This window comes from Pteropus vampyrus, unplaced genomic scaffold, assembly GCF_000151845.1.
Source record: "Pteropus vampyrus isolate Shadow unplaced genomic scaffold, Pvam_2.0 Scaffold33, whole genome shotgun sequence".
Lineage (NCBI taxonomy): Eukaryota > Metazoa > Chordata > Mammalia > Chiroptera > Pteropodidae > Pteropus > Pteropus vampyrus.
Window position 1 is genome coordinate 3,552,473 of NW_011888814.1, and position 16,017 is coordinate 3,568,489.

General features: G+C 48.7%; 1 protein-coding gene across 2 annotated transcripts; it reads right to left on the reverse strand.

Annotated features, from left to right (window-relative positions):
• Nucleotides 1-586: 586 nt before the first annotated feature.
• Nucleotides 587-3,779, reverse strand: FEZF1 (FEZ family zinc finger 1). 2 transcript variants are annotated; one of them, XM_011357166.1, is made up of 5 exons: nucleotides 3,158-3,653; nucleotides 2,786-3,007; nucleotides 2,448-2,582; nucleotides 2,071-2,203; nucleotides 587-1,633 (listed from the first exon to the last, which is right to left on the reverse strand). In XM_011357166.1, exons 1-5 carry the CDS (start codon nucleotides 3,584-3,586, stop codon nucleotides 1,272-1,274), a joined length of 1,281 nt encoding a protein of 426 aa, XP_011355468.1. In that variant the 5' UTR covers nucleotides 3,587-3,653; the 3' UTR covers nucleotides 587-1,271. The 2 variants fall into 2 exon arrangements, with proteins under 2 accessions (XP_011355468.1, XP_011355467.1); XM_011357165.1 differs by having other exon boundaries at nucleotides 2,786-3,779.
• Between the last annotated feature and the right edge of the window lie 12,238 nt (nucleotides 3,780-16,017).

The following is a 16,017-nucleotide window of genomic DNA, read 5'->3' on the forward strand; positions in this document are numbered from 1 at the left end:
AACAGGAGAGACTTGCAGTTGGAAAACACCAGAGCCCGAGCTCACAGCGGAGCTGCCGATTAACACTTGAAGCATTTCAAGGACCTGGCACCCGCCGCAGTTTGGTTTTCATCCATGTTTCCTCCTTGATTGGAAGCATATTCGTCTATAAATATATAAACACACCTAAAATCGCGGAGGCTCCCTTCGCCAGCTGTGCACAAGTCAGTAGATGCCTTCAGGATGCAAACAATTGATAACCCTCTATATGGCATGATTTTAATGTGTGTGATGTATGTTACACATCTCTTAGATAGCTCGGTCACCATTTCACTGAGCAATACAAACATATCAGATGGCCCAGGACAAAAACATGTTTCTGTTACAAAACTCCGCATCTTCTGTCTCCGAACTTTATCAAATTTCATCGCTTTACCAAAGTCATAACTATTTGGAAAGACTATTATTTGTTCTCGGTGAATTTTTCAGATCAAACGTTAGGTGACACTAATCCAAGATTGAACTTTTTTTAAAAAAGAGGAAGGATGAAGGGGTCAGAATCAATGAGCTCTAGCTGAATAATGTGAACAGAGTCCTGAAGTTTGTTGATTAAATAAGCATGTTCCAAGTATTTATTTCCAACATTCAATGAATCAATTTCCACGTGCAAAAATCAAAACTAAAATCAAATGCATCCATAATGAACCACTCTTATCTGTTGTGTATGTGTGAGTGTGTGCTCACGTGTGGAATGTGCCTTTATAGGAACACTCATCTATGCGTGTATATATAACATACACACAGTGTGTGGTTACCTCAGGGAAAGAGGAAATGATAATAAACAATCGGCAGGCATCTTAAGACTGCAGAATCAATACAATGGAAATATACACAATAATAAAATTAAAATGGTGCAGCATTCCCGGGTAAGATAATACAGATCTCAATAAATACAGCAGAAATTTGTTTTTTTAAAAAAAACAAAACAAAACAAACACCATCTCTCTGCCCGAGATGAAAAGTCTTTCCAAACTAAAAGAAAAGAAAAAACAAACGACACCCCCCCCCCAGATTTTCTTATAATTGTTAATGTCTATATAGAATACACAAAAACCATTTAGGAGGTGCATGCAAGAGGCAAAAGGCAGGGGAATGCAAAGAGGCTTCTCATCGGCACCTCCAACATGCCCTGGGTTTTGCAGACCAGCTCGGATCGGGAGGTCCAGCTCGATTTTGCCTCTGCCTCAGTAGTGGGGACCCCGGCTGGGGCTGGGAAGATACTTTGGCCTCGATCACTGGTGGCCTGGGTGGAGCCCGGGCTGCAGGGCCCCAGGGGGCGGCAGCTGAGGCGGCAGAGGCGGCAGGGTCGCGGCAGGCTGTGGCTGCTGTAGAGCGGGCGGCTGGTCCACTCCTGGCTCTCCAGCAGCCGTGCGGGCCAGCCCCAGGCTGCTGTCGTGCAGCTTGCGGACGTGCTTCTTGAGGTCAAAGTTCCTGCAGAAGCCCTTGCCACACGTGGGGCAGGTGAAGGGCTTCTTGTCGTTGTGGGTGTGCATGTGGAAGGTGAGGTTGTAAACCTGGTGGAAAGCCTTGTTGCAGATATTGCACTTGAACTGCTTCTCCCCGCTGTGGGTCAACTTGTGGTTTTTGTAATTCCCTGAAACAGACAAATGACAGGGACTTGGATCTGAAAAGAGAGCTTGAAAAGGGAGGAGTGAAGGGGTTGAAGGACAATGTGGCCAGAGGAAGAGCTGCCACAGCTCTGACAGCCGGTGCAGGGCTCCGCTGCCTGTCTGTACTTCTCTCCCCATGTTTCTTTTTAAACACCAACAATGAGGCCATTCCCTCCACATTTTAATATGTATTTATTAGTCCAATTATATAAAACGAGAACAAATGGATAAGAAAATGCCCCCTCGGTACAAGAACCCTACCTTTCTCTGATACTAATCAAACTTGCATGGTAGGAGGTTGGCAGGACAACACATGCGGCAGTAAACTAGCTGAACTTTGAAAATTGTTTTCTAAAATATCCAGAAAAGACTAGGGTTTCATAAAACTACCATAAAAGACAAATTCTCCCAGGTTCGATACCTTTTTGATGAAATCCTTTGCCACAGAATTCACACACAAATGGTTTGTAGCCTGCGTGTATTCGGGTATGCGTGTTTAAAGTGGAACTTCTATTAAATGCTTTGCCACACTGGTTACATTTGTGAGGTTTTTCCTGAGCGGAAGGGAGGAAAAGCAGAGAAGTTAAGGTGCTCTGTTATTAAGTGCGATCCTGCAAACTCGAAAACACAGTAATGCTCTCTCTCATGTTTTTAAGCAGAACAAAGGCAAACAATACGCAGCATTTCCCTGTGTTCAGCTAGCAAACAAACCTTACGCTAAAGAGTAAGAGTTTATCAGCCATTTTTCTACGAACTGTTCCGAAGTAAACGAGGTGAAATCGAGACAGGCGAACACACCTGGGTGTGAATAATCTTGTGTCTGCACAGGGTGCTGGCTTGCCGGAAGCCCTTTCCACACACTTTGCAAACGAAGGGTCTGGCTCCTGTGTGCACCGGCATGTGACGGGTTAAATTGTAGTGCGCGTTAAAGACCTTAAAGTTAAGCACATGTAGAACAGGTTAGCCCAACGAGCACTTTCAAATCAACCCGGGCAGAGGGAGCAGAGGAAGGAGATAACCTTATAACAAATGTATAGGAATAATTACAAAATAAAATTTAGGAGGAAGGAAAGGACAGGAAGAAGGAGGGAGGGAGGGAGGAAAGGAGGGAGACCCCCTTTCTTCATAGTACTTGCCTTTCCACACACTTCGCAAGTAAAAACTTTGGGCTTGGTATTAGGAGAGCCTCGGCTGAAGTCAGAGGTTTTGAACGCGATTTTTTCCGACAGTAGCTGGGCGCTCTCTTTCATGTAATGCTGCAGCTGAGCCTGGGACAAGTCTTTGAAAGCTACTCCCGAGGGGTACTTCTCCATCGCCGGGACCACCAGTTTATTCCTTTCGGCTAAATACGTTTTTGGCTGTGGGTGCAAAGGGGAACTGAGGAAGTAGGAAGCCACCGGGTGGATGTTAACGCCGGCCGCCGAGTGGCACGGGCCATCACCTCGATTCAGGTAGCACAGGGCTCCCATGGCGTGGAAGGAAGAATGGTTGACCACACGCGGCCTTACCAGCTTGTATTGCTGCAGCGGCAGCGCGTCGCGGGCTAAGTCGCCCTTGAGACTCAGTGCGCAGTTAAGCAGGTCGCTGCAGCTAAACGCGGGCGCTGCCGGCGCCGCTGCCGGCGCCGCGGGATCCTCCAGACTCGCCTTCCGCGGCTCTGAGCCCGTCATTCCTGCCTTGGGGCTCGTGTCGTACGCCACTGGCACGAAGGGGATCATGCAGGGGATCGACGAGTTAAGATGCAGAGAGTGCTTGGAGTCCCCCTTGGGCACGGCTCCTTGCAGGAAGTGGGGAACGGGCAGGGCTTTGGGTTCGGGGGTGCGCGCCATGATTCGTTCGATGGAGAAGGCCAAGGGTTTGGAGGTGCTCATCACGTTGCTCCGGGCTGGAGCAGTCGCTAACATTTTGGCAGTTGCGTTGTGGTAGCTACTGTCCATGTCTGAGTCGCCAGCGTCCGTCAGCCGGGACCGGGCTGTGCTGTCGTTGCCTTGTTCCCTGCTTCTCACAGACCTGCGGAGAGGGGGACGGGCACCATCACCACCAGCAGCCTCCTCCTCCTCCTCCCCAGCATCACCAGCCGAACCTGCCTGCCCAGCCCAATGGACTCCTGCCAGCCCATCGCAGAGTTCTTGGCGCACCAATGACTCGGGGACAATCACTACTTATTTCTATCAATAGAAAGTGTTGTGTCAATAACGCAGCCAAGATCTCGCCAATCGTTAACTTCCAAGAGGAGAAGGTAAACTAGATAATTGCTCAATTCGCTTCCTACAGTCAACAGGAAAACTTTTTTTCTCTGCAGTCAGTGACTACTTTTCATTGGTGAGTGAGGTTCCCCCGCCCAGAGGAGGCGGGGGCGCTCTCCGCCGCGCCGCTCGCCCTCCCCTCCGCGCACACACTCGCCGGCGCGCACTTCCAGCCCCCACCCCCTACTCCTCCACCCCTTTGCTTTTTCCTCTGTCTTTTTAATTCTCAATCTGCTTAACCAGGCTTTAGAGGCCAAGCAAATCTGAGATCAATTTTCTCGTTTAGCTCTAAGTGACATCATCTAAAATCATTGTGCAAGGGCTAAATAAGGAAACGGAAACTAATTCAGGGGCAAACGCCAGGCTATATTTATCAAACGCCAGGCTTCAGAAAGCCACGGCCAGGAAGCCTCCGGCAGCGAAATCCCAGCTTTCCCTGCATGGTTCCGCCGGGCCAGAGCTGGGCCCGGGTCTGAGCCGCGCCGCCTCCTCGGCAGCCCTCTTTCTTCCTTTAGGGCCCGGGGCTGAGTGCTCCCGCGTCCCGGAGTTCCTGCGGCCCGACCCGACTCTGGACCATTTGGAAGACGCCAGCAGGTAACTGGCCTCCACAAACACCCCTGAGAATTAAAGGCCTTGGGAGGCTTCTTTTTCGATGCCGTGACCTACGCTCCATCCACAAAGTTGAGTTGCAAAGAAAAAGCGGGTGTCACACCAAAGAAACCTCGACTAGGGCCGAACCCACCCCCACGAAACACAAACACACGTGCGCGCGCGCGCGCTTTTATGCATTTCCATTGAAAGCCCGGAAAGAGTATTTCTTTAAGTACCTGCGCTCACTAGAGCTCTATCGGAGCATTTTAAATTTTCAATGTTGAGCGAAGAAGGGAGACAACTTACTGATTCCCTCCCCCAACCTCCCGACTGCTGGTGTCCGCTCGCCTCCTCAAAGCAGCGCAGGCTGCAGCGGGAGTGTGCGTACACTGCCGGGAAGCGAGCATCGCGCGACCTGCCAGCGCGAGAGTCGTGGCCATAGCCACGCTTCTGTCTCCCAAAGCGCACGGAGACGATGCTCCTGCAACGCCCCCAATCCCGGCGCCCTCCGTGTGTGGCACCTCGCTCAAAACTCCCAGGGAGGAGAGGTACAGTGTGAGGAGTGTTCCCGAGAAACTCAAGCTGTGGCGACTCCAGCTGCGCGGGTTCCCGCCGCCTAGGCGGGCGCGGCCCGGGGCGCAACTGGAGAAGCGGCGCGCGCCCTCCTTGTCGTTCTCCTTTGCCAGCAGGCGGTCTTGCAGAGCTTAGCTCTGGGGCCGGGTTGCCAGGGCAGGGCAGGGAATGGCATCTGCGCAGGGAGAGCTCGGCGGCCGCGAACCCGCGCCCGGAGGCGGAGGAAGAGCGCAGAGGTGTCAGCTAGGGCCTTGAGTCCTGCAGGTCCCTGTGAGTGTCAGCTCGCAGCAGCTCAGGGTGCCATCTACCTGGTGAGTTACCCCGGAGCGCGTGCGTATAGAAGGGGTGGTGGCGGGCAGCAGACGTCGCGCCAAGCGGGTGTGGGCGTCTTCTTCCTGCAGAAGCCCTGGAAAGGCTCAGCGGTGGGAGGCTGGATGCAAGCTGACTAAAACTCCTGGGATTGTTGAGCCCCTGACATATCCACCACAAAATGTGAAATCGAACCCCAAACGGGGGAAACTGACCTCAAAATAGTCCCTCCTCCCTACCTCATCGCCCAGCACTTGCTAGGAGCTGCTCACTCTGGCTTTTCGTGAGGGTCTGCCTCGCACCTGCGGGGCTAACCGAGAGCGGTGGACATGCAGAACTCCTGGGCTGAAACCGCGCCTGACGCCCCGGGCTAAAGTAGAACAACTGGGTGGGCGGTGGGGAAATCCAATTGCCGAGGAAATGGGGGAGGAGGCGTGAGTCTTATTGGAAGTTGAAAGCAGCCAAAGGGCCAGGTTGGGGAAAGGTCTGAATGAGACTGTCGGCCCTAACCACTAGGCCTGGAAGAGCCTCGTGTCAGGTCTCGGGGTGGCTTCGAGCTGGGAGAACAGAAGCAGCGTGTAGAAAAGTGCAGAAAGAGGCGAGCGCAAGCACAAGGGCTCAGTCTGGGAAGAAGTGCCACACCCCCGGCGGTACTAAGGAGAGGTTCTTGGCCGGGCGCAGTCACCCAGGGTTCGCCCAGGCTGGAAATTTTCTTTCCGTTTGCTGTTGGGGCCGCAGAACCTGTCTCCTCCTCCTGTTCAGACAAAGAGCTCCGGACGACTTTGCTAGGGGAAGGGGTGGGGGTGGGGGGTAGGACGTCCCACGACAGATGGGGTCGCGGTTAAGACTTTAATTGCAGCCTTTTGGGACGGATCGGGTTTCCTTTCCTACCTGCAGCTTCCCAACAACGAAAAGTCCCCCTCCTGTTGCGCTCCTACAACATCAGGCCAGGGTTAAAGGAAAAAGCAAAGAAGCACGCAACAGCCTAGCTCTGGAAAGTTTTGGGGCGCCCAGGTGACTTGTACAGCTCACCAGCTTCTGGAGTGTTACCTGCCTTCTTGACTGAATACCACCAGTTTGTTTTACGTTTGTCGTGTGTGTGTGTGTGTGTGTGTGTGTGTGTGTCCTTCTCTTTCCCTCCTCCCCCACTCCCTCTTCTTAACGGCAAAAGAGCCTTGATTTGACCTCGGTAAATTTCTCCTTCGGTGGACACTGTATTAAAAAGGAAAATTATTGCCTAAGGAGTATACATGTTTTGTATAGTTAATATCTCAGCAGTTTGCTTTCCACTGGTCTTTTCGAAATTTGCCTTTTTGACAAGTGCTTGGAAGTATAGTGTCATTTGAGTAACAAATATCGCAAAGTAGCAATTATGTCCTTCCTTTAAAAGGTAGACCCGAGTTTCCTAATTCTAGACTGAAAAGGTGCTTTATAAATCTAGGTCTTGGTATTCCAACATTTGTGAATGAGTATTTTCCACTCAAAACCTAACCTAAAACGTGTTATTTTTTTAAAAAAAAATCTATTAAGATTATCTTAAAATGCAAAATGTATTTGGGAAGAACCTCCATCTTATTGTCAATCTATCTAGTACTCTTTTTTTTCCCCCCAAACACATTTGAAAAATAACAACAACGAAAACAAAACCACCAATATATAAAGCAGAGCATATTTGGAAAATTTAGAAACTTCTAAAACCATTCAACATTTTAAAAAAAAATGTTTATTAAAAGGATGCAAGGAGGCCTTGTTTGTTTTGTTAATGACAAAAGAGAAACTCAGTTATAGTTTCTTTGGATTTTCTTACAGAATCCTATAATCCCCTCTTTTTTCATCAGAGCTGATGATTAAGGGTCCTTCCCCTTCCCAACCAGGGACAGACAGTGTTTATTTGCCCTACTATCCACTTTAAACCCATGTGGAAGGCGAGGCTTAAGTGTTCGCTTTATCCTGCATGAGATGTTCTGAGGGAAGCAGAGCAGTCCTTGATATGAAGAGACCAGAGGAACTCCGAGTTAAGGCCTTCCGAGAGGAAAAAAACCAAAAACAAAAAAAACCTCTACTCCTCTAAACTAATTTAAAGTTCTCTTTTTTTCTAGGGCTTCTAATTTTGATTTTAATGCCCCCTAAACTGTGCTCTTGATATTACTTAAGAACTTAAATAATTTTCACAGGCTTTTTATTTACATCCTTGTCACTAGTAAGTGCAATTTCTCGTCATGATTATTGAAATATGATTTAAAAGGCAAGATAATAGAGGCATCAATTACCAAATAATCCATAATCTTTAATCTCTTCTTCCTTAATGAGTCACGAAATATTGTTGAATTTTTAAAAAATAAAAGATGGATTGAGAAATTAACTGATCCAACCTTCTGCCAAGTGCATTAATTAATCCCTGGTCATATTTTCAGGGTTTTCGGGCTTTTCCATTATCTACAACCCCCACCTCTTCATCACAAACAACAGTCTGCTTTCTCTTTGTTTCTTATTAGCTACTTGGAGCTAAAGGAGGTAGAGAAGATTAGAAGGTTATTATTCTGAGGACCCCCTCCCCAGGCATTCAGACGCATCCACACTTTTTCCTGTTCAATAAATAGCACTGAAGGCAATGTACCTGCCTTCGAGAGGAGGGAAAACATTCCTAAATTCTTCTATGGTTTTGCTTGGTCTTTATCTCTGACTGGTCTTTTACTATTTCTTGTGGTGTGTGATGGAGGTGGGGTGATGGAATAGGACACAAAAAGGAAGGAAGGGTCTGCAAGGTTCAAAGAAAGACTCTTGCCGAGCATTAGTTAATGAATGCACAGTGAGAACTAACTTTCCAGCACTTCAACACGTGGCTGTCAGGTTCAGATTTAAGGCTACTATTGTGCTTTTAGTTAGTTTGGTAGCAAATAAAAAATACTTGCTTATTTCAGATAGCATGTGAAGGGCGATATCACAGGTCAGGGGTATAGGAGGGACCCAGTTAACTCACAGTCCTCTTTTCTTTTGGGAAAGGAGTAGTGGGAGATGGTTTGTTGCTGTCTTTAGACCTTTGTTGTTACTATTTCTTTTGTTAGGATATCGTTTAAACCGAGTGAAATCATTCTTCTCCAAACAATATTTACATATTAAAAGTTTGTAAAAGTAAATGAGGATCCCCAAGGTGAGAGCTGTTAATGACCTAGCAGGCCTTGCAGACACCAGTCACCTGCTACGGGTTTGTTTGTGCCCCTCCACTAACGATGGGATTTTTCTGACCGGTTCCCACAGGCCCGTAAAGTGTGTTTCCTCCAGATTGCCAGGCTCCGACTCAGGGCTGGACTTGACGGAAAAAGAAGTTTATAAACAAACGACTCAATTTCTCCAACTCATTCGAGAAGCTGCCTACAAGTCAAGCAACAAAAACCACGGAAGTTTTGCTTGCAATTCACGACGGTGTCACTGAAACCTGGGAAGTGAACAATTAGAAGGCGGCACCGCAGATAGGCTCTCTTGCCCTACACTGATAGCTGGATGGTGCGACTGGCTGATTACCGTTTTGCAGCAGCCTCCAGATAATTTTTAAAACTCAGTTGGTGGTCAAAATAAAAAACTATATTCAACACACAGCGCGACTCTTATCCTTGATACTATCCACAAGGTTTGGAACAGCTTTAATGTGATATTCGAACTTTATTTCCCGTGAAATAAAAAAAAGTAACAGAGATTAAAATAACAGCAAAAAAATAAAAATTAAAAAAAAAAAAAAGCTTGCAATAGAGGTAAATTAAAACCCTTGAGCAGAAATCTCAGAGCCGTTTATAAATTTAGTTACCTCCTGGGCCCCGGCCGTCGGTCGCTCCTGCCCGTCGCCCGCGGCCGTCTGGGCCTCCATTCCGCCGCAGCCCCGGCGGTCCTGGCCTCGGAGCGGAACCGTATACCCGCTGCAGGCGCGGGAGCTGAGGGGCCCGCCGCACTCGAGATGCGGTGGACAGAGCAGAGCCATTTACCAGAAGCCCGAAGTGAAACAGGGAAGATGACAACTCTCCCCAGTCGAACTCTCAACTTAATTGGTCCTTGCTCACGAGTCCCAAACAATTCCAATGACGTTGGCAAGGTCTTGGGCGACCCGGCTCAGTGAGACTGCCTGGAGGGGCCGGGGGCGGTGGCTCCAGATGCTTGGAAGGGACTGGGAGCTGGGGCCCCCTCCCTCAGCCTAGCGCGTCCCGCTGAGCTCCTGGGCCCCCGCGAGACCTCCCGGTGGCGGGTCCGCCAGCGCCGCTCGGTCGCGGACCAGGTCCCTCTGACCTCAGGCCGCCCGGCCGCCAGCGCCCCTCCCTCCCCGGCTGCACTCCCGCGGATCCTGCGGCGGCCCCACCCCCGCCCCCTGAGCGGGAGGAAGGAGGGAATGCTCCAACGAGTTTCGGGAGGGAGTGCGGGATCGGGTTTAAAGACCGAGTAGCAGATGGCCGAGAACTCATGTCTGAAAAGTTTTGAACAGAACATTCACTAATAGACTTGCTTTGCCGACTCCGGGTATAACTGAAGGTCGTTTGATCTGGATGGCAGGTGAAAGAAAACAGGCCTGACGCTGGGAACGCCCAAGAAGCAACTAGAGCATCTTTTTATTAGTTTTGCTTGTCATTTGGAATTTCCAGGAAAACACTTTTTAAGCCAATTTTAAACGGGGGAGGCACCTCTGAGCATCTCCTCCCAAAAACTTCCCTGTCTGTCGTCAGGTACAGTATTTCAGTGCCTGTCCCCGTGAATCCTCCCAAGTCTCTGGGCCTATGCTTAGAACTAGCTGGTGTTCTGGTTCTAGTTGGTGACGGTCCCCGGGAAAGCGAGAGAATTTTCTAACTAGATTCTCCTATTTAAGACAATTCTCTTCCACCTACCTCTCTTAACCCTATTCTCCAATTAGTGCTTTCATTCCGGTCCCTGAGTTCTTCCTGTTCAAGCCCTTCTTTCCTTTTCAAAGAGGAGATGGGATAGCCGGCCACAGAGCACAATGCTCCCCCGGCCACCTCCAGCTGGTCCTGAAGGGGAGGACACGCTCAGCCCCTGGCCGGCTCCCTTTTCTTGGTGGAGGTGGACGCTCCCCTGCGAGTCCCCCCTCCCTCCTCCAAGCTATCTTGACCAGATCCTACAGGCACTGAACAGGTTTCGAGAGTTGAGCCTTTACACACACCCACGCTGACAAAAATCCCGAGAGGTTTGAGCCCTCATTAAGGAATCTTTGCAAAGTTAACTTTAAAAAGTTAAGTTAAATTATTGCTTTTTTAGTTCGGATTAATTTGGAAGTCATTTTTCTTTTTCTCTTTCCACTGCCTACTCTTTAAGTTCAGTTAATTCTTTGAATACCGTGGTCTCGCATTAGTCTCGCAAAGGAACAGAGTACAGGAAACGCCGCCAAGCGTTAAGCGCACCGCGACGGTGTTGAAGCTGGCAACGAGAGCTGCGGCCCGCGGCCCGCGGTGACCTCGAGGGGCCGGCCGGCTGATGTCACAAACGCGGCTCCTGGGGCCTGTGTGGAGGCCTCGCGCCCCTGCAGGTCCGCAGGGTCGAGGGTGGGGAAGGAAACTGGTTCTGGATAGCAAGCCGGAAGAAGAAAGGAGGCTGTGAATCTTTCAAAGACTGAGTGGGGTCGGTTCCTGCTGCAAGTGGAGGGGGAAATAAACCTCCTCTACCTAACCCTGTGATTCACAGCTTCTCAGAAATTTACATAATACAAGGGCGTAGATGTAAACCTAAAGGACAAAAATAATAATTCAACAGCACATATTCCATTATCGCACCACGGGCCTGGATTGGTTCCCGGTGTTGGCACATTAGCTGATTTCCAGAGCTTTTTACTCATGACGGGGAATAACTGAACTTTCACACCACCGTTGAAAGGAGAGGCAGAGAGGAAGAAAAAAGAGAGAGGACGAGAAATTGGCTTTAATGACGCTGATTTCGATTTCTTACTAATGGCAAAGGAGTTTTAAAAATTAAGAGGATATGCTGTGTTCAAAAGGCGATGGGCATGGTAGTAATTGGGGTCCCTCACTTTCCAGAGGGTTTGTTCTCCTTTTAGTTGGCTGACATCAACATTTTATTTGAAAAGCAAAGTCATTACCCTTTAATATTAATAGGAAATTCCAATTTATCATTTCCCCAAATAAGTGTAGGCCACATATACTGAAAGAGAGACACTGCTGTCAGCGAGGCCCTAAATGGCCAAATCAAATATAAGATGGAAAAGTGAACCGTGGCAGCTACAAACTGCAGGTAATTGCTGTTTCTGCCTTTAGGAAAAGATTTTTTTTTTTTTAACCTCTGCCTTTGAACTCAAATGCCACTAGTAAATTCAAAATATTTGCAGTGTTTTCTTAATGATTCTCTGTGGGACGCAGGTAGGAGGAAACCCAGGGATAAGTTTTGTGGGATCCCAGTGTCCCCTTATTTTAGCCAAAGGGTCACAGCTGTGCAGGTACCCTTTGGTTTTGTGCTGTGCCTCTGCCAAGTGCATCCGGTGGTCCAGCTATGGGTGAGCAATGGAGCCCTCCCCTCTGATTTAGGTGTGTGGTGGGGTGGTCACCGGCAATTGGAAACAGAAGGCCTTTCTTCCCCTTCCTCTGCCTTCTGCATCTCACTGTTATTCCGACTTCCCTTTTCTCTACAAAACCTGTGTGCAAAACTGACCAAATTTTCTGACAGTCAATCCAATCAATCATAGTTTGCAGTTGTTATTGAAAATTAATTTTAGAGCTTTCAATTAATCCTGGATAAGCAGGAACTTTGGAAGAGCGAACATCCAATTTTTGAAATAGGCAGTGAATTTTGTCTCCATCTGACCCCCAACTGCTGCCCATAAAGGGTAAAATATAAACCATCCTTTCAAAGCTAGATTCTTCAATTTTCTGTTGAAATCAAGCACAACCTTTTCTCCTTTCTATAAAAGTTCTTCCTAAGTCCTCCTACCACCAATTTGTCCCAGACATCTTGAAGGTTGGAATGAATGAAGCCAATTTCCTGCATGGTCTCCTACCCAGGGTGCATGACCTGGGGCAAGGCCACACAGCTAGTGGACTCCTTGTTAACCAGAATGGATGGTGACAGTTCCCCTTTGCCTTGAATTGTTTGTCTGTAAAATGGGACTAAATCAAAGCCCATCTCATTCTTTGAACGCTTTGAGATTGGAAAGAGATTTTAAAATAAAACCGCTTTACATTTGAAAAGCTACCTATCACCAGGTTACAAAGTTAAGCCACACATTTTTCCAAAATAGTTTTCAAACAACTGTATTTAAAAACAACCCTTCTGCTCATAGATTTGATTTTTGGTTATCTACATGGAAATGTTAAAATACACATAAAGAATCACACTTGCTAAGTTATTTTTCACAACCTCAAGGACTTTCCTTACCCTTGAGGGCCTGCTCTCCCACATTCAGTCCTGAGTACCCCTGGGGACACTTTCTTCTGTGGATTCATGAATTAACTGTTCACAAAAACCTTTCAAAAATCCCAGTTTGATTAAAGCTGATTTCCCTTCTTTAGAAGCAGTTATACATTTCTAAAATTAATCAACTTTCTGATAGACTATCTTAATGCTATGAAAGGACTCAACTAGCAATCATACAATGTAACAAAAAACAAACAAACCAACAAACAAAAAACCCAGGCAGTTTAAACGAATGGCAATGAATGAGCTTCTTCAATACAGCAACTTCGAAGTGTGTTTAAAAAAATTATTACCAAGCTTTGGTGGGAGGGAAGACAGGACCTAACAAAAGCTTCTCCTTTGCACAAGCTGCTGCTTCTTTCACCTTTTCATGTTTTAGTTGCCACTTTTTGAAATCCAGTTCTGTTGTGTTCTGACCTTTTACTGTGTAACCCCTCTTTGATGAAACTTTTTCTACCTCCCTACTAAAATTTCCTTCCAAAATAACACTTAGTGTTGCTTCTTTGGCATTTTAAGAAAATTCCCTAAACAACAAACCCCAGCATTGAAAGTTTTCTTTCTGCCAATCACACTCCAGAGAGGTGTGACTTGTTGGGTGTCATGAGGCAGGTACCTATTAAAAGGCAAGCCAGAACTGATTTGACGCAGAAAGGGAAATAATTTAACACATCAAGTTCAATTTTCGTAAAGGTACATAGTGTGTGTAGGGGCTCCCTAAACAAGCTGTGCTAGGACCTGGGAGAGAGTAGCTACTTCGCCTGATGGTTTTCCAGTTTGAAATCAAGTCTTCGCTTCCTCTCTGACTGCAGAACCACTGATCTTAGGGATAAACAGCGTGCAAAGAGATTGCAGACTACTCTAGAATATGCTTATTTGCTGATTTTTTTCTTTAAATCACCCACAGATAGGCACAGAAATACAGATACCCTTAATGTAAAGTTGCAAAGTATAGTGAGATTAAAGGCCTCCTGGTATTCTGGAGTAGGTGGCAGGTGGGGAATTGTATTCTCTGAATCTGGAATTCAGAAGCTGCAGGCAGGCTACCTTAAAGAAATGGAGATGGGGAACATTTCTTCATTAAAAAAGTAGTTCTAGTCCCAGCCCAAAGCTGGCACCTTGTCATTCTCTTTTCCAAGTGTTCAGTTTCTGCCTCTCCAAGGCCACCGTGTGCCCGGCCCTAACACCAAAAGGACACGCGTCTGCCTCACTAAAGACATGCTGAGTTGTGACCCCAGGCAGGGCCCTCAGCTGGGTCTCCACGCTATTAGTGCTGTCCCAGCAGCCTAAGAGGGCTGCCAGTTCAGCACTCAGGGGCAGGACTAGGTGCTGGCTGTTGCCCTAAGCGTTTTGATTCGGCTGTCACATCTGTGGTCATTTTGGGGCTCGCGGGGGCGCCTTGCGGCCTCCTCTGCAGCTCTCTCTAGGTTCTGCTTCACATTTTCCAAGCACTTACTGTGTGCCCACCTGTGGTCTGAGAGGCGGGGTGCCAATCTAGGCCACCTTAATCTTTGGAAAATATTAATGAACACTAATTTGCCCCTGAAATTCTCTTTAATTCAACCTACTGGGCACAGGCCAGGGCCTGGCATTCCTCACTTGTGGTCTGGGACCTCCTGAATCATACCTGTCAAGTGTCAGAGCCCTTGACCAAAATCATCTTAATGTGGACCCAATGACAGGTCTCCAGCTACCCCCCTTCCCAAATGCAGCTTCAGGGGCTGCTTTCAGCAACGTCTGCCCTTTCTGGAGACAGGAGAGTTGGCTGGCCCCTCCCCATCTCCTCTTCTCCTCCCACTAGACTGTTGGTGTATATAACCTCACAACTGGACAATTGTAGTCAGTCCATAGACACACTAGGGGCGGGGCTGAGGAACCATGAAGCTGACTGTGATCTAGAAGGACCCCAGAAGAATGGTGGGCGAGAGGTGGTGCATGTTGGCAGAGGCAGGCCTCCCAGGATTTCTTCTGAATCCATTCCTACATTAAAAAACAGTTAATGGCCACAACTTATTACATGCCTCTAAATCCTTGCAACCACCTTCCTTATTAAGTACCATTTTACAGAGAGGTTAAATAACTTGCCCAAGGCCACAGAGCTGACACAGAGAAGAAGTGTAGGCTGAGGATTCAAACCCAGACTTTTCTGGGTCAAAGGCCCTGACTCTTTCACAGCGGTTCCCCAAGATGGGTCATGTGCACCCGTTTCTAGGTAATTCTTTAAATCAGGGGTCTTCTTCATTTGGGAAACATCGAATACTTCGGTCACCTCCTCTTCTCTCGGTAGTACACGCTCCCACTCCAGTGCCTACTTCTCCCTTAAAACAATCCCATAGTGACACGGATAAAGGCCGCAGTGACTGTCACTCGTGATTTCCGGAACTCAGGCTCAGTACTCGTACCCGCCTCTGCTCCCTTAAGTATCTTACTTCAACGTCATAGAGATTGGAGTTTAAAGCAGTTCTGCACCCCATCTTGCAGCCCACGCGGGAGGAAAGCCTCACTCTGAGCTCTCTGTGGGGGTAGGGGCACCCGCCCTGCCTCGCATTCAGGGGTCGTCGCTGCTGCGGGGTCCCACCCAGCTCCTTTTCGCTTCTGCCTTGCCGCCCAAGTCCTTGGGCTCGACTCCATGTGGAGCAAAGCACTGGGGCCAACCGAACGTAGGCCTTCCCCGACGGTTCTCGCTGTCCCGCGAGCAAGACTTGAAAAGAGAGTCACTCAACACCGAGTCTCCTTGAACGGGACACGGGAGGGGGTGGGAGGGCCACTCAGTGTAAAGACAGAATGAGGACTGTCCTCCCGGACCCCCACAAACCAAGCCTCTACATTCTGTACCAAACCGACGGGGGTGGTATGGTTCGAGGGCTGACGGTGGGGGTCGGGGCTGCTGCGAAGGGAGCGGCGCCGCGCGCGGGGCCAACTAGGTTGCTCTGCGGGTGCGTAGAGGCCCCGCCGCCCGCCGCGCGTGAACATCTCGCTGGAACATCGATCAGCTCCCCGTAGGGACCTGGACTGGGAAATTTCCATTTTTATGTTTTGGGAGTAAGAAACAGAAAAGACCACGCTCTTGCTCTACTGCCCTCCCTCGGGTGTCCACAGGTGTGACTCAGGGGCTCGGAAGGCCGGGTCTGCGCCCGGGAGCGCCCGTGTGCCTGCTGCCCCATCCTTGGTACCCCGCGGATTCTCGGGGGATGAGGCGCCCCTCTCGGGAGGCAGACTGCGGCAGGAGGAAGGAG

Excerpts from the sequence above, each read along its gene's own strand:
- FEZF1 (XM_011357165.1), bottom strand. The coding sequence starts at position 3,586 with ATGGACAGTAGCTACCACAACGCAACTGCCAAAATGTTAGCGACTGCT. Across the intron at positions 2,583-2,785 it reads CTTGCGAAGTGTGTGGAAAG|GTCTTTAACGCGCACTACAA; the intron begins GCAAGTACTATG and ends CTTAACTTTAAG. Across the intron at positions 1,634-2,070 it reads CAAAGGATTTCATCAAAAAG|GGAATTACAAAAACCACAAG; the intron begins GTATCGAACCTG and ends TGTCTGTTTCAG.